General features: G+C 37.1%; 2 protein-coding genes across 4 annotated transcripts in view; one reads left to right on the top strand and one right to left on the bottom strand.

Annotated features, from left to right (window-relative positions):
* The window catches only part of LOC108359953 (zinc finger CCCH domain-containing protein 18), a 193,546-nt gene that overhangs the window by 159,536 nt on the left and 15,564 nt on the right, over nucleotides 1–18,446 (top strand). For all 3 annotated transcript variants that reach the window (XM_017612044.1, XM_017612043.1, XM_017612042.1), the window contains 2 exons: nucleotides 15,847–16,014; nucleotides 16,171–16,311. In XM_017612044.1, the coding sequence (XP_017467533.1) occupies nucleotides 15,847–16,014; nucleotides 16,171–16,311 (309 nt within the window). The remainder of the gene's footprint in view (nucleotides 1–15,846; nucleotides 16,015–16,170; nucleotides 16,312–18,446) is intronic.
* On the bottom strand, nucleotides 2,861–3,738 carry LOC108359954 (uncharacterized). Its single transcript, XM_017612045.1, has 3 exons — nucleotides 3,455–3,738; nucleotides 3,203–3,395; nucleotides 2,861–3,110 (listed from the first exon to the last, which is right to left on the bottom strand). The coding sequence occupies exons 1-3, from the start codon at nucleotides 3,475–3,477 to the stop codon at nucleotides 3,012–3,014; spliced, it is 315 nt and encodes a 104-aa protein (XP_017467534.1). The 5' UTR covers nucleotides 3,478–3,738; the 3' UTR covers nucleotides 2,861–3,011.

Here is an 18,446-nt window from a genome sequence, read left to right as displayed (position 1 = left end):
CGACACTTAGAAATTACTACCAGAAACAAACTAGAAGGCTTTGAAATTATTTTTTTTTGTATTATATAACTTGGAAGTTTAGATGTTATGAAAATGTTAAAATATTAGTTATTATTTGCTCCATATGCAAGTGATCGGTATTTTCATCGCACACGCGCCATCATGTTCTGCACGACTGCATCATCGACATTACGCGATGCGCACAACTACTTTGTTTTGCACTCTTCAATAATTTTCACTCTTTCACCTGTTTTCTTCAAGATTCCTTTGACAATTGACCAATATTCCCCAATAGGACGTGGCTCTGGGCTATTGGGTGGATTGCAGTCGAGAGGTACAAAATTGATGTTATTTGCATTATACCACGGCAATGTGTCCTTGGCATAGTGGCAGGCTGCCATGCCCGCCTAGAACGATGTCCTACTCCTTATCTGTTGATAAATGACGGAAGACGCCTTTTGAGGCACTCATCCCTATAAACTTGATCATTCATTGTCCCGGATGGGAGAAAGGGCTGCTCTTACGGCCGCAGGAACAAATAGCTTTCCAAACCATGTGGTTTTTGGAAATTTGGACTTCATTTTCAGCTTACAACTTTCAGGGGCATCTTGACGACTTGCAGCAGTATAAAAATCTTGACCTGCAATATATTTTGAATTTTTATAGCAGTAGGTTTCGTAGTCCATAACAATGCAGTTGTATTTTTTAATTTAGAATTTATACAACTTCCGAATGCGCGATTTCGCTGTAACATTCTACTTTGCGCCTCGGTCTGGCGCTGTTTGAGCTGTAGAACATCTCAATGAAGCTTTCCGCTTTACCTTTTGTACGAAAAACTGCGATCTCCGTGCGGATTTTGCAACATAACGCGACAAAATCTTCGGATCTCGCGAAAACGCACTGAGGACCTTCCGAGCACTGTTTTTATCACTTTGACATGCTAACCCCCGCTCCCTGGTTTTCTCGTAACTGCCAGGCCTTATTTGTATCGATTAAAACCCTGCAAACTGTCGAATAGTGCAATCTTTAATTTTTTAGCAATTTTACGTGTACTTAAGGCCGGATCATTTATAAACTCGTGCAAAATGGTTTGTCTCGTTTCTAACTCGGTTGCCATTTTTAACTCAACTAGGAATCAAATTCAAATGAAATTTCTTCTACGTCCAACTAAGGTCATGGTCAGCTTATGGTATTTGAATTTCAAAATATTGAATTCGTTTTGGGTAAGTTATAAGCTTCCCAAAGTGTCGCAGTTTTGGTGTGTTCACCCTTTAATAACAAGGATATCCACATCTGATTTGATGTTAAAGGCAGTCGATTTTTTTCATGGTCTAAGCATGATATGTTGCTTAAGTTAAAGTCCCCTATATATATTATTTCATTAAACTTGACAGAATTCGTTATATAACTTAGGATATCTAGATGTTTCTGATAAAGTGCTACACCATTATGATCAGGCATATATGTATGAAAGTGAAAATATAATAGACTTATTATTTGCAAATTTTACATTAACACAGACTTGATAAAGTCTGCCTCCAACACAATCCAGCTCAACAGATTTACTGCACAAGTCTGATCTAATCGCGAGTAAGACTCCACCGCCTTTATGAAGCTCTCGTCATTCCGGTTTACATTATAGTAGCTATCGAAGAATTCAGTGGAAATAAAAATTTTCATTCAGCCATGTCTCAGTAATAGCAACGATATCTTATTCGTGTAGTGACACTTCGCGATAGAACTGAGCAGATTTAGTGCGCATTCCACTCACATTTTGATAATATAGCGAATATTCAACACATGGTACATTTACAAGAGATTTAGAACGTGGCACGGCTCTTATGCGGCTGCATCTACGTTCCCCGCTTGGCGAAAAAACTTTAATGGACGAATCGTTACGTTAGATGGCCAGATTTCTAGGTTTAAGAATTTGTCATAATGCGCCGAGGAAATCCCTAATTTGAAATTAACGTGCTTTAATGTTTTAACATCCACATTTTTTTTTATGAGCATATGACAAGATATTAGTTTTGAGTCGATAGCTGTATGCTTAGACACGTAAGCGATGATCTCTTCTGTGGTGAAAGAAGGCTTAAATGATGAGAGGTGCAACCACTGTACTTTATCTGCAACGTCTAATTCAGCACTCGGATTGGAGCCAACGATTAGATGTGAATTCATCTTAAGCTTTTCTGAAGCGCAAGCAGCATGAGCAGAAGCACCGACAATATGCGGCGGATCACCAGTGGTATCTCCTACTGCAGAGACAAATGAACGAACCATGCTGGCATATGATGTAGGTTAGAATTAGAGACAGCAGCATTTGAAACAACATCAGCATTTGAAGCAGCAGCAGCATCAGTCGACGTCGCTGCACACAAATCAGCGACGGCTTTACATTGCTCGACTGGCGGAGCTGATGAAACATACTCCGAGTGATCGGCAGAGTCGCTCTTTCCAGCAACAGCCGAACGGGACTGCATTTGCTTGAGTAATGCAGCAACAGAGGCGGCTGGCGTATTGGCAGTGGATGTGGGAGAGCTAATTATTTCTTTTGGTTGGCTTTTTATGCTCCGCATNCTGGCGGAGCTGATGAAACATACTCCGAGTGATCGGCAGAGTCGCTCTTTCCAGCAACAGCCGAACGGGACTGCATTTGTTTGAGTAATGCAGCAACAGAGGCGGCTGGCGTATTGGCAGTGGATGTGGGAGAGCTAATTATTTCTTTTGGTTGGCTTTTTATGCTCCGCATTTGCAAGAATTACATTTAGGCGAAGTTCTTTCACTTCTTCTTTAAGCATAGCAAGTGCAGAGACGACTTCGTCGGCTAGCAGACTGTGCTAGCACACCGCGATGACAATTGATATAAAAATTACCATTGCAGCTTTTTGGTATTCGCAGCAAAATTCAAAAGCTCGAATTATGCCAATTGTCATTTTTATTGTCATGACTTTTTGGGCAGGTGACAAGGCAAAAACATATGTTTGTGTTGATATAAAGAGTGCGACGATTTAATAAATTTCCGTCCGTGGTCCCCCACCTGTTCCAATTACATCCTCATGCACTTTTCGTGCTCTGCAGCGTAGCTGATTTTTCCACGCCGCTAATGTCTGCGAAATAATGTGTATATGCAAATGTATTCATGCATAAATGAAAGATATAAATACATACATATGTATGTATGGAAATATACAAAGCATACATCTTTCCACTTTGCTACGGAGCGGGTGGGACCACGCATGGCGTTTAGGCTGTCAGCCATCTGCGTCCAGAGCGACTGCATCAGTTTTGGGGAGCACGGATTATTTTTTCCTTTTTGCAGCTCCGGATGCTCCCTACAAAACTGCACATAAAATTGCAGCTGCTCCTGCGTCGTCCGCTCATATTTTGGACGTCTAAAATGTTTATAAATGTTATAAATATACGAATTTATTTATTTCACACAAATACTCACTTTTCTGGTGTTTCACCGCTCATATTTTTTGCAAATAATAGCGTTGACCAGCTGTTTCTACAACAATGAACTTTTCACCATGCATGGTAAGTTGACAAAAGCTTTTCGCTTGTCATTTTTTGTTAGGAATGCCAACGTGCAACGACAATGACAAAATCACGACAATGAAGGATGATCAATTGTCATTCTATTGCAAAACCGGAATAGGGCTGTTAATTTCTTTTAAAACCGACGGAAGGTCTGTTTGTTGGTTGCTCTCTGTTGTTATTCCGCTTTCATGTTGGATAGGCGTTTGTTTAATTAGTGGCTGTTGTTGCTGTTAGACATTAGCACTTTTGCCGATCAGAGCTGCTGAGTTGGTGATGGCGAGATATCTGATTCGCCGTTCTCAACACGGTTAACGACGGGTGGAGGGGTACGAATAGATTTTCGGCGGGCATCTGCGTACTTTTGGCAAAAGTACTTTTTGTCAGAGATAGCCAAAAACTCTGCATCAGCGCGCAAAACACCAACACAAACCAGATTAAATAATTCCTTGCATTTACCGCACTGGATTTTGGCTTGCGAACGATCTACTTTTTTCCGCAAACACAAGGCATTTTAAGTAATTTACCACGAAATGTATGACTATATTTATTTGTAAGAGTCACTGTCTCAACACGTTGCCTAAACAGATTAGTTTATGATTATGTATGGCTTTAATGTCACAGCAAAATATCACAAAGGAATGGAGCTGGGCAAAACACGTCCGCTCGCGATAGCGGCTAGAAACACGTCACTGAGATATTAGATGTGTGATAACTTTCTTGTTGTTGTAGTATATAAAAAAGAAGTAGTTGTGGTATTGAAAAAAATTTACTACTGCGGAAAAAATCGTTCAACCCTAATTCAACTGTAATAAAGGCTTTCGATCAAAAAGCGTGTTTTCTGAGTTACGCTTTTTTGGAAAAATAGAGGAGATCATACTCCTATTCAGTGGCCCAAATTAGGTAAAAATACTCCTTTAAAAATGAATTTCAATGTGAATAAATCATGAACATTTTGTACAAAATTCCTTAGGTGCCGAACGCCACCGCCACCGCCGCCGCGCCGATATTTTCGTAACTAGGTGGCGGCACGTGAGTAATGACAAAAAAGGCGGCGTATGCCTCTAGTCTTATGTATAATTAATTTAGAAGAAACAAAATCAAAATAATACATATGTACAGTGTCGCGACGAATAACTGTTACACAGTTTTTTTGAAAAAAAGGAAGGATCGTTTTTAGATTTTGCGAAGTAAGTATTTAATTGTTAATTTTGTAGGTACATATTTTACTTTAATTTTATCAATTCGTTTTAAAATTGTAATTCTTATTTGCGTTTGGCAGCAGCATAAACTTTGGGAGATAAGTACATATGGCACGAAAGTCCTTTTCAGGAGAATTTTTTCTGAGAATTTGTATAAAAAAAATAAAAAAATAAATGAAATTAGCTTATGGTTACAGAAGATATAAATTAAAGATTTGCGTACCGCTTGCGCTTTTCTCTCAAAGCGTTCACCGCTGTTCCAATCCAAATAGAGGTTAAAACTTAAAAACTAATTAATAAAATTAAAGTAAAATCTGTAGAAAATTTATAATAAAATACTTTCTTCGCAAAATCTATAAAGGACCTTTTTATTAAAAAAAAAAAAAAAAAAAAAAAAAACTGCGTAGCAGTTATTCGTCGCCCCGCTGTACATAGTTCATTGGACAAGTGATAGGAAACTATTCCCCTTATCCTCCATCCGACTATACCCCTGGATTAAAGTGGCAGTCCTGCGCCTGTTAAAAATCAGGGTCGTTCTGGTTACGTAGACCCGAATATCGTGGTAACGAATCTTTCTCTGTTACCTCATGGCTCTGGCTTCTGTGCCCATTATATATTTGTTCGCTCTTTCTTCTATCCTAAAAGTAACTTTAGTTTTTAGCCTACCTTTTTTACTTGGATTTATGAGACAAATAGTTGCTAGTTTCGTAACTAGTCATATTATAATGTCATGAATTTTAAAGTGTGTACTACCACTCCACAGAACCTGGGTTTCATCCCTGGACCAAGCAACATTTAAATTAGAAAAGTTTTTTCTGGCAGCGGTCGCCTAGGCAATGTCAAACCTCCGACAGTATTTCCGCAATGAGAAGGCTTCTTATTAAAACCATTCGCCGTTTGGAATCGTAATCAAATTTTATGACCCTCCATTTCTGTTATCAGGTCGTGTTATCTGTCAGGTCGCATGCCATAAATTGGAGGAGAAGCTCAGCCAAATACTTAGCAAAAGTGTGAGCCCCAAAATATTATTACTATTGGCCCCTTTTATGAGTTGCATTCGATTTTCGATCTTCGTTGGTTATGAAGATCGAATATCGAATGTGAAATTCGTATTATGAGCTATACAACCACAACCGTGTCGAAATTTTCCTTAAGTATCCAACTTTCTGTTAGAATTTTGCTTTCGATTGTGTAGCGAAGTGTTAGAAAATTGTGAAAAATGTATGATTTTGCATTTGTTTCCTTACTTTTTGGCGGCTAGACACTAATTTTAAACAATTTTTATTGATTTCATGCAGTTCTAAAGTCGTGAATACTAAACACAAGCTCGAAAAGCTGGTTTTACTAGTAAAAGCAACTCCCAATACTCTGAGATCAAAATTCGTAGAGCTGTTGCTTGAGCTGCTGATAGTTTTAAAATATTTTAAAAAGATTTGGCTCACAAGTTGTGAACGGACTTCTACCACATTGTGGTAGATCTGCCACTTTTGTGAGCATCTACCACACAAGGTCTGAAATCTACCACATATTCGCGTTTTTGAGTAGTTTTAGTTTTGCTCGAGATAATTTTCTTAATTTTAAGAGCAAAAATTGTCCAACACTAAACACTAACAACAGGCAGAATGGGAGAATAAAATAAACCGTAAAATAGTAAATTTTCTCAATATTCAATTTTTCGACAGGAAACGTGGTTTTATTGTGTTATATTGCAAAATATATGATTTATAAAAAAGAAATGTTAAAAAAACGGCGATTTTTGTGAAAGTAGCAAATTGCAGNGTCCAACACTAAACACTAACAACAGGCAGAATGGGAGAATAAAATAAACCGTAAAATAGTAAATTTTCTCAATATTCAATTTTTCGACAGGAAACGTGGTTTTATTGTGTTATATTGCAAAATATATGATTTATAAAAAAGAAATGTTAAAAAAACGTCGATTTTTGTGAAAGTAGCAAATTGCAGTGCATCTAAAGTTTCTAAAGCGCTGTTTACTTTTACTTGAGAATTGTCAAAATCGGCAAAGCCCAAGTAACGGTTTCTGGAACGTGCCACTTTTGTTCGCTACATCGTGATGTGATAACAAGAAAATCTGGCAGCACTCCGTAAGGTTGCAGAAATCTTTCAAAGTATATTCGAAAAATATCTTGATATGGAAGGAACTGCTTTTCACTGTCAAGAAAAAAAAATTGCCAAAACTCAACGCAACCTGTAAATCTTGCACTTTATTATGCTAAAATTAATTTTTTTTAGATTCTAATAAAAATGTTTGCAATTTAGGTGAAACCTTGCAGAATTTTTTTAATTTTTGTACAAAGTTTGATCCAAAACTTGAGATCTACCACATTTTTTGAAATCTACCACACTTTTTTCCAGATTCTACCACACAATTTTTGTTTGAAGTCCGATCACTGCTCACAAACGCCTCTTTAGACAGGCGGAATTTTTTAATAAATCTGTAGACGAATTTCTTAAATATGTATATTGTATGTCAAAACAGTATATTCGAAAGACTACACTAATAATTCATTTTTGTATCTAGTCAACCGTCGCCGCGAGTAGACGTGTTCTCAGTGTGTGTGGGGTGCACGCATCGAAACCATTTCGTTTACATCAGTGGTGTCCAACAGAACTTGGACTTGAAACTATCGCTATAATACGCGGGCACCGCTTGCTTAACTTCAATCTTAACTGCGTTAACTCGTTTCACTCTTCTTAAATTCAATGTATATATTCTACTAACTGATCCTTTTAAAATATTTATTTATTATTAAAGTTTGTACAGTTAAGTTAAATTAATAACAGTGCATAATATTTTAATGAAGAACATTCATTTTATTGTAAACATATGGGAATGTGCTGCAATTCGTACGATTTGAGATCGATGCAAAACCTTCGGAGATTGATTAACAAAACGGCAAAATTTGGCACAGAATCGATAGATATGACGTAAGTTATGTGTTTCTTGCCGTTTTCATTTGAAATATTTATTACTTTCCCTAAAAATAATCAAAAATAGTTTGCAAATTACACCGATTTCAAATCGTACGACTCGCAGCACATGCCCAATAAACTTAATATGATGCTTCAAGCTGCATATTTTCAGATAACTTCTTAAAATCTGGTTTATATTGCACAGTTGTGCAGGCTAAAATCATGTTATTTTTATACATCGATTTCGAGATTGCAAAGTTGTATTGAAATCATTTAGTTTTGCAGTCACATCAGTCTGTCATCAAAGCTACAAATATTGAGAGCACTTTACCTTGACTGCCATCTTACTTCAGAGTGGTAGAATATGTGACCGAATTCACTCTAAAATTAATCGAAAAATTCATTTGAATTGCCGATGCTTTAACGGTCATCCGCGAATCAAGTTCACAATACGAATGATCGTGCTCATAACATTTTCAAGGTTGAGTGTTATTGCAATCAGATTTTCCTTCTTTTTCACTGCGTTATATATATATATATGCCGGCTGCTGTGGTGTAGTGGTAAGCAGTGCGCGCCTCCACTCCGCAACGCCTGGGTTCAAGCCCTGGTCAAAGCATCATCGCAAAAAATATAGAAAAAAAGGTTTTTTCTTAAACATCGGTCGACTCATCCATTTGTAAGGAAACCTAGTCACATTTCTTGAAATCGCTTTTTATTTGGCCATGAATATCGTTTGGTAGGTCATCAGATAACGACACCTTTTTATTGCTGAGATTACGCTGTTTTTGTTTTGAAAATCCTGAAACAGATTCTGTCATGTCTAGCATAGAAAGATAAGAAGTGAATGAGTTCGTGAAAATTCAAAAAAAAAAGCTTACCTATGTACCAAAAAAGCTTCCAATTGTTAAACTTTTCAATTCAATACAAAATATTCTGTTCATCTTCTTGTTTGCGGGCGCTTAAAATTTAGGTCGCGAGCTACCAGGCGCCCGCGAGCTACCGGTTGGACACTACTGGTTTACATTAAACTTAAATTTAAAAGTCATATTCTATAAGTTTTATTATAAACTGTGTAATTTGCGCACAAAAAGTTGACCGTGCTGACAGTGGCAAAGTCACTTGTACTGACTGCAAGCACATATTTCATTGTGCGTGTGTCAAACTAAAACAATCCGACGTCGAGTATATGAAAGGTAGCAATGTAAAGTATCGATGCGATAAATGCCGAAAGTCTATGCTTCTACAGCCGGTGCCGGCTTCAGATGTTCACTCTTCATCTGCTACACCTGTAAATTTTCAGCCACCCACTAGCATTTCTCCGCGGGAAGGTGATTTGATTTCGCAAGGTATGAAGCCGTCAAAGCTACAAAACCAGCAACGAAACCAACAGCAAGCAACGCAAAGGTATACCTGATGGACAAGGGAAGTCACTACATAGGCAGCAACACGCAAAAACGGCTAGCGCAAATAACACAAATCATCAAAACAACGACCCGTACTTTCGAAATACTGCATCAAAGCATGAAAACAAAGTTACGGGTCAACCACCTACTGAGCAAACAAATGCGAATAATGTGAATAAAAGCTTAAACAGACAGCAATGTTGATCCGGATTAACTGGGACTTAACCCGGACCAACTGCAGTTAATTCCAGAGTTGATCCGGATCAACGCTGCCTTCTGTTTAAGCTCTAAAAGAAATAACTCTTCAGCTCCTTTATGAAGAGATTCTAAGTCTGAAACGGATTAACACCGATATGCTTAAATCAATGAGCGTGCAATCTGAAGAGAACAAGAGAGAGTAATAAAGCTGGAGAGTAAAATACATTGGAGAGAGCAAAAAGAACATGAGAACGTGATCGAAATAACTGGCGTACCACAGCAAAACAGTAGCAATGCTGAAGCTTGCATGCAGAAAATAATCGTTGACGCTCTGGGAGTCTCGATATCGCCTTCTCAAGTTGACGAATGTGTTATAAAAATCATAAAACCGAAAACTGCCTCGTTACCTGCTCGTAATATTATATGCGTGCATTTTAGGTCTAATGAGATTAAGAAAAGTGTTATGGCCGCCAGGAAAATCAAAGCACACAAGTTGACCCCTCAATTATTTGATGACTCTTCTAGTAATAGAATTTATATAAACGATTCTCTTACGAGGTATAATCGAGCTTTGTTTACGGCTGCGTACAAAATTAAAAAAGAAAAACGCTATGGCTAGGTAAAACTACTTTTTTCATGAAAAAAGCTGACAATGCGCTTATCATTATCAGGACATTCGAAGACTTAAATTTGATAAAAGACTAGTTACAAGTAGTAAACTAGTCTGAGCATTTTGTCTCTATATATAAGACCATAACAAATGTTTTCCGATGTTCTAATTAATGATACCCCAATCATCACAAACAATAATGTAATACTTAATTCTCACTCAGCAAGTTTAAAAAATTTCTTAGTTATTCACCAAAACATATGTAGTCTAAGGCAAAATTTTTGTGTATTTGTATGTAATCTTGCAGCTTTAAATATTTAACCAGTTATAATTTTTGTGTCTGAAGTCTGGATTTTCTCATATGAGAAAAATTATTATAAAATACCAAGTTATAACTTTTTTGCTAACACTAACGATAGCTACAGTGCAGGGGGTGTTGGAGTTTTTGTGCGTGACGTATATGAATGTACGTCGTTCAATTTTTACTTCAAAAGTGCAGACATGCTAAAGCTTTCTTGTAATATAAGAGGTGAACAATTTACATTTGTATGTGTATACAGACTACATTCAATGCCGGCTTCTGATTTTGTTGAAGAATACTAGGTTTTCTATGCAATGAAAATGCGGCCAATTTGCTTATTGTTGGCGATTTTAATTTAGATATAATACATCGTTGCGCCGCAACAGATGACTATTTAGCATTGATGGCTGATAACGGCTTCACATCGTATTTAAATGAACCAACTCGTACAAGTTCAGGCACCTGTATTGACCATGTTGTTTGTCGTTTTAAAACTATCCCACATAGCTATTGCAGCAGTTTGAGTTTGGATTTGCAAGTTACCGATCATACGATGACAGGTATTCAGATCAAAGATTTTGATACGATTATAAGCAAAACAAAAAATATTAGGAAATCATATACTAAAATTAATTTGAAGTTACTGAATGACAAGTTACGCTACGAGAATTGGTTGCATTTTTACGCAGAAAACGACGTTTCGTTGTCCTATGCTTTATTTCTGTAAACCTTGAAAGTCTCATATTGGAGCTTCTAGCTTTAATACGTTACATCGAAAGCAGAACATGAGACTTAAACCTTGGATAGATCAAGATCTCTTAAAGAAAATAAAACTAAAAAATAAATTAAGCAAAAAGTGCACCGAGCGTCCAAATAATAGAAAACTTCGTTCTCGATACATCAAACTTAGTAACAAAACTAATAAAGCAATTCGATTGAGGCGAGATAGCTTTTTCGAAATGAGTTTAAATTCTCATTCGGAAATGCAAGAAGAGAGTTGGAGGTTGTCAATCGGGCTCTTAATCGAGCACCGGCAGAGCGTGTCGAGTCAATTACCCTGTGGTCAGAAGGTCATTCGATCTCAGATCCTATAGGAGTAGCCAATGAATTCAATAAGCCCTTCACCTCTATTGGGAAAACTGAATGTACTGACTGCAACTGTCAGTTTGCTTTAGAACTGCCCTCAAACCCTGATACTCAGAAAAGTTTCTTTTTTAAGTCAATTTCAAGCTTAGAAATAGCTAACATAATCAAGCTTTTAAATAACTCTGGCTCTTGCGGTGATGACGCTATTTCCAATAAGATACTAAAAAGCATATCCTTTAATATAGTTGATATACTTAAATACTTATTCAATGCTAGTGTTACACAGGGTGTTTTTCCAGAAGATTTGAAGTGCGCTATTGTAATTCCAATTTTCAAAAGAGGCGATAAGATCGATTCAAATAATTACAGGCCTAGATCTTTGCTCTCGACAATATCAAAAGTATTTGAAAAAGTTATTAAAAATAGAATTGTAGACTGTCTTGATAGGTCGAAATTCTTTAGCCCAATGAAGTTTGGCTTTCGTTCGGGACTTTCTACGGAAGATGCTCTACTAGATTTTTGCTCGTACATCTACCAGGGCTTGGCCCTTTTTGTTGACATTACAAAAGCTTTTGATATGGTAGATAGAGATATACTTTTAAATAAGCTATTTAGCGCTGGTTTCAGAGGGTTTATGCATAATTGGTTTAAATCCTATCTCTCGAATAGAGTACAAAAAGTCAAAGTGGCAAATAGCTATAGTAGTTTAGAGCCTGTTCTTCTGGGCGTGCCCCAAGGTTCAGTTCTTGGTCCAATACTATTTTTGATTTATATCAATTAAATTTTGTCTTTGCCATTGAAAGGCAAAGTAACTGCTTTTGCTGATGACCTTGCCATTGCTTATTGTACTCGAGCTACTTTGAAGCAATATGTGACATTAATCACGACATATATCTACTGAGAATCTGGTTTGCATTGCATAAACTGTCTGTAAGTAGTAAAACTAAGCTTATGTACTTTAGCCTCGTTACCAAAGAATCCCCACACTGATATTTTCATTCATTTCATTCTTCAGATTGTCTGCGTTTTAATTTTGCATAATCCTGAGTGCTCTCTGAATGAGTCAAAACAGTCTTTCGCTTGCACCGCCAACTGCGACGATACTTGTTTCCAGCTTGAAAATGTTGAAAAGTTGAAATACCTAGGAGTAGTAATCAGGGACCGCAAATAACGATTACTTTTGAAATTTTCTACGCAAAAAATCACACTGAAAGAGAAATGCTGCGTGCATAAGGAGTACACCAATATATTTCTTACTACTCGGAATACCTTCAGCGGCACTGATTTTTATTTTTTAATTTTTACTTATAAAAATCAAGTTTAATCATTATAATTATAATAATAATCGTTATGTTTTGAGTTTTATTTTTTGCTCGGAAAATAATAGTTACGTTTTAAGTTGTATTTTTTGTTCGGAAAATAATGGTTACGTTTTAAGTTTTAGTTTTTGATCGGAAAATAATCGTTACGTTTTGAGTTTCATTTCTTGCTCGGAAAATAATCATTACGTTTTAAGTTTTATTTTTTGCTCGGAAAATAATCGTTATTTCTTGAGTTTTATTTTTTGCTCAGAAAATAAAACCCAATTTTTACGTATGCGTATGCGCGTATGGACAAAGTTAAAGATAAATAAAAAAACAAGGATAAATGAAGATGAAGATGAAGATGAAGATGAAGATGAAGATGAAGATGAAGATGAAGATGAAGATGAAGATGAAGATGAAGATGAAGATGAAGGCGAAGATGAAGCTGAACATCTTCATCTTCATCACCTTAATCACCTTTGTCTTCATCTTAATCCTTGTCTTTTTATTTATCTTTAACTTTGTCCAGTTCTTCATATTTATCATTGGCTTGATCCTTCAATAGGTTGTGATTGTCTGTGGTGTTGTCGTTACCCTTGTCTTTGTTTCCGCCCTTGTATCTTGCTCTCTGTATTTTCATTACCCAATCCACAGTGGCGTTAAAAGTTTAATGTAGCCGCCCCTGTCTGTTCACGCATGCGCATACGCATACGCAAAAATTAAGTTTTATTTTCTGAGCAAAACGTAACGATTATTTTCCGAGCAAAAAATAAAACTTAAAACCTAACCATTATTTTCCGAGCAAAAAATAAAACTCCAAACGTAACGATTATTTTCCGATCAAAAAATAAAACTTGAAACGTAACCATTATTTTCCGAGCAAAAAATAAAACTTAAAACGTAACGATTATTTTCCGAGCAAAAAATAAAACTCAAAACATAACGATTATTTTCTGAGTAAAAAATAAAACTAAAAAAATGTTCGTTATGTTTTGAGCAAAAAATAAAACTCAATTAATAACGATTAAAAAGTGATTTTTATAATAAAAGTTATAACTGTTACGGTCCCTGGTATTGACTCTTTGTATTGATTCTTTCTAACGTTATTACAATATTTTATTTATTTATTTTTTTACTTTTATTTTTCAATGTTCACCCCACAAAATGTGTACTACTACTCACTGAAATTGGCATTTAAAACTATTTTACTTTGTAATATAAATAATGCCATTAACTTTTCTAATGCAGCATTGATGTACTTATTGAACGCAACATGAAATTAGAATACTGTGTTAATCTGTATGCATTAAGAAAATGATAAATAAAAGAAAGGAATTAAAATTCTCTTAAACGTTTTCTATCCCTGGCAAGTTTACTAAGCTCTCATCCTCTGACGAATCGTCGAACCAGAACTCCGTTGTACACATTTTTAACAAGTGTTTATTTTAATTTGCACAAATTTACATAAATTAATTTGTAATAAATTACAAAGCTTCTTAGTGGTGAAAAATATACTAATGTGAACAACCTAAACGAGCTATATTCACAATAGCGCTATTTTTCACCGAATGAGCATCATAATACCAAATGAAAATTCGTCCGATCAGCACCTTCGACCACGGTCGAAGATCGAATGCTACTCATAATAGGGGCCATTGTGTAAACAAATTTTAATAACGCCAAATAAGTACGTAAACTCAATATTTGTTCGATAAAACTTTTTAGTTGATCGCATATCTGTGAAATAACACAAGCGGCAATAACGCAAAATTTGCTTTATGGCACTTTTAAATGGGAAATAATACCAAAATCTGAGTTTTGCTTAATTTTCAACAAAGTTTGGAAATAAAACAAATTTTGCCTTATTTCCCATTGCTTATTTATACTATTTGTAACAAAGACAGTTTACTGAACACAAGGAAAAAGACTGTTTATTCCAAAAATACAATTAAACAAAAAATGTGATATAGTTCATATGAAGAAAGTAATATTCACAAAATATTTTTACTTATGAAAAGTCTAACAAAATATAAGGAAAAGAGTCATCTTTAATAACTGCTCAGCAAATTGGACATAGCGCTTTTGCATGAATTTTATCTGCATGCTTTTTTAAATGTGTTGAAAACATTGCTGTAAAACCTTAAAATGTTTGCATGGAACTATGGCGCAATAAACAGGTGAAGTTATAAAAAAGCTTTCTCGCTTTATTTTCTGTCATTCGGCTGTCTTGTAGTCAAATTTTAAAAGCAATTTTTCAATAAGGCAGTGTCGAAATCTTTCTTCTCACTCTAATATTACTTCACCTGGTATAATTCCGCCATGGCATGGAACAAACAAAAGTTGCCGTTCCTGTTCGCAGCATATAACACAGAGAATATTGTTTTGAGTTTTATCTTCAGTTAAAATTTCCGCATTATCACCACTTGTTTCCTCATATCCGAAATGTGGATTTCGTTTGCGAAGACGAAGCGAACATGCGGTACGAAATAGTGATGTAAAAATATGTAAAATTTTACCTACTCTCAGACTTCTAAATTTGAACGTAACTCGGTACAAGGAGGTGGGATGAATTGCGCAATAAACAGGTGAATTAATAAAACAGCTTTTTCGCTTTATTTTCTGACATTCGGCTGTCTTATAGTCACATTTTATAGGCATGTTTTCAAATAAGGCAGTGTCAAAATATTTCTTCTCATTCTAATATTACTTCACCTGGTATAATTCCACCATGGGTGGGGTGCATGCAATATCTAATACCATTCCCATTACTTGGACATTAAATAGCAGTTTCAGAAGTGAACTAGTGTCATTTTATTATTATTATTTTTTCTAAACGGTCATAATGCCAGCAGTGCATAATTGTGAAAGAGGGGAGGGGGGCGGGGACACGAGCGCGACATCGAACGCGGCGTGGCGCGGGGCGGCTAGCGAACGCGGACCGCCGCGACGCTAGGCACTTTCAAAAGTGTATACTTACAAATCCGTCCATTTAACTTGTCCATGTACTACTTTTTGTAACTGTGTGACTACCTACAGATGTGCACTATATTGCTTTATTACTCAAATTGTTAAGTTTTAAAAGTTTTTCAGCTATTTCCGGGAGGGTAGTTGAGCCTTTTGAGCTTTGAATGACCGAAACTGAATTAAATAAACATAGATCGTAACAAGCAGACTAGTTTCTAATAAGTATCAAAAATTGTTGAAATTGAAAAGAGAGTGAGCAATCGTATTTATATTTATACTTTTTCAAAGCATCAATTTTTTCAGGTACTCGGCATTCTCCTAATTTGAAGAGAAAAGGTACAATATCGCCTGCGTTAGAGAAGAGAAATGCGTACAGTCCCTTGCATAAAAGGAAAAGGCCATCAACAACCTCTAAGAAAACTGACAAGTCGAAATCTAGACACCGAGTTACTTCGAGTTCTTCGGAATCAGGTAATGCTTTTTTTCTTTTTCTTGACGCTAATAAAAAAGTTGTATATTCTCCGGCGTTCTTCGAAGCCTTTTGAATTAAAAGTTGGAATAATACATAATATGTGTATATTTCAAATCTATACGTATATTTTTACAATTGTATTTGTGCTCTTTTAGGTTCCTCTGACTCAAGTGATTCGGATTCAGACACTGGCTCATCCAGTTCAGATAGTTCGTCCCTGTCTAGGGAAAGGCCTAATATTAAACGCTCTAGAACAACGGACAAGGTAGTGCATGAAAGAAGAGGTGTCAAGAAAGGTGAGTGCGAAATTTAAATAAGAACAAAAATTAATTGTTAAATTATTTTCATTACTTTAACTGTGTTCTTGTCCAGTGGTGGGGTTTTTCTACCATTGTTATTAAAAACTTGGAAATTTTGGGCCTCGTAAGTTATAAAAAAAACCTTTTGAGACTTTACAACCAATTGATTGGCTGTAACTGAAAAAACTTAATGAGTGGGTGCATTCCAAAACGTCAAAATACAAAGCATCACCCTGTTTTATTTATAAACCTCAGTCGATTGTAACGTCAAATGTGCGCTGGATGCTTTTCAACTAGGTTGCGCAAGTTAGACCTCTTCTTCTAATGTGGTTTAGAAAAGCAGATACTGATGCTTTGTATTTTGACGTTTTGGAATGCACCCAGTCTCTCACTAAGAAATCAGTGCTCCAAAGCCGAATTTACCATTATTTACACAAATCACATTTCAAACCCATTAATCCCCCACAATCGAACCAACCCGGACTTTGCTAATATTTTCTGAAAATATACATATCCAGTAATAAAACTCTCGAAGGATTTGCAAAAGTTAGCTCGTGCTTTTATTTTATGGCCTACCAAGTTTTCATGTTCCGGCCTAAGTAGTTTTCAAAAAAGTGGGAAAAATGGTTAAAATAAATGTCTGAGCGAAATTAAAGGTTAAGACATATATAGTAAAATTTCATGGGAAATATTTTCGTAGAATATTTTAACCCATTAGCTCCCGCCTGAAAGGGTCGTTTTGACCCTTACTTTAAGAAACCCCGCAAAAAGCAAATTTGGAAGTTCGTAAGCGGATTGATATCAATTTCTATAGACACAAATCGCCTTATGTCTAGTTTACAATAACTTAACTTAATGCTTGGTGCAGGTATACTATGTATATACAGGCTTACTTCCAAAACGTAACAATACAATGTTTGGATATTGTTGTTGTTGTTGTTGTAGCGGCTACAACAACCCCGCCCAGATCGGCTTATATCTCAGTCGTTGTCGTCGAGTTCCACTAACGGCAGCCCCAAGAAGCGTGCAGCCTCTATGGGGTCGGTCCACAGGGACGACACCGTTAGGGTTGTGGGGTTTACCGGGCATGCGAAGAGATGTTTCGAGTCGTGAGGGGTCCCTCCGCATGCCGGACATACGTTCGGCACATCCGCATTTAGCCTACTCAGGTAGGAGTTTAGCCTGCTGCAGTAGTCAGAGCGAAGTTGGGCTATTGTGTTCGCGTCAATGTCCGGTGTTTGTGTGCCTAGAACGGCATTCACAGGTCTTGAGTCTACATAACTCGAGACTGCGTCCCTGTGAATGCCGTTCAGGGCCTGTCTGTGAGCTGACGGGTCCAGAGGTTGCTTAATGAACCTCTGGACTTCGTCCGTCAGTTCATATAGATGCCTCCTGACGTGCCTCGGCGAGGGCTCCTCTGCAAGCAGCTGTCTATTTGGGTGGCCACATCTGTGGCTCCCAACCAGAAACTGCTTGCAGAGCATCGTGTTGTGCTCCCTAATTGGGATCATTTTCGCCTCATCGTGGAGGTGGTGTTCTGGTGACATCAGGAGGCATCCGGTCGTTGTCCTAAGTGCTGTGTTTTGTAGCTTCATCCACTGCGTCCTACTGGTCCCCGGTGACCACACTAGTGCTGCGTAGTTTAAAATCGGCCGGCCTATTGCTTTGTATGTTGCCAGCAACGTTTCTTTGTCTTTGCCCCAAGAGTACTGCCGGCTAGCGACTTGAGGACCTTGTTGCGGCTCTGTACTTTATTGACAATAGCGGTTGCGTGCGGAATTGGTGTGTCATCGACGTGAATTCCTTNTTTCTTTGTCTTTGCCCCAAGTACTGCCGGCTAGCGACTTGAGGACCTTGTTGCGGCTCTGTACTTTATTGACAATAGCGGTTGAGTGCGCAGAGAAGGAGAGCAGGCTGTCGAAAGTTACTCCGAGTATTTTGGGGTTATTCACCGTCGGAATTGGTGTGTCATCGACGTGAATCCCCAGCGGTAGCCTGACCTCCTTCGTCCAGGTTGTGAACAGGGTCGCAGAGGATTTCGTAGGGGAGAGGGCTAGACACTTTGCAGTGAAGAAGCGAGAAAGTTCAGAAAGATACCCGTCTACTTTCGAACACAGGTCATCAATTACATT

The sequence above is a fragment of the Rhagoletis zephyria genome, unplaced genomic scaffold (genome assembly GCF_001687245.7).
Source record: "Rhagoletis zephyria isolate East Lansing unplaced genomic scaffold, Rhagoletis_zephyria_1.1 Rzeph_scaffold_00494, whole genome shotgun sequence".
In the NCBI taxonomy this organism is placed as follows: Eukaryota; Metazoa; Arthropoda; class Insecta; order Diptera; family Tephritidae; genus Rhagoletis; species Rhagoletis zephyria.
The sequence above is the reverse complement of the archived record's forward strand: the minus strand, read 5'-3'. Positions and strand labels throughout refer to the sequence as shown.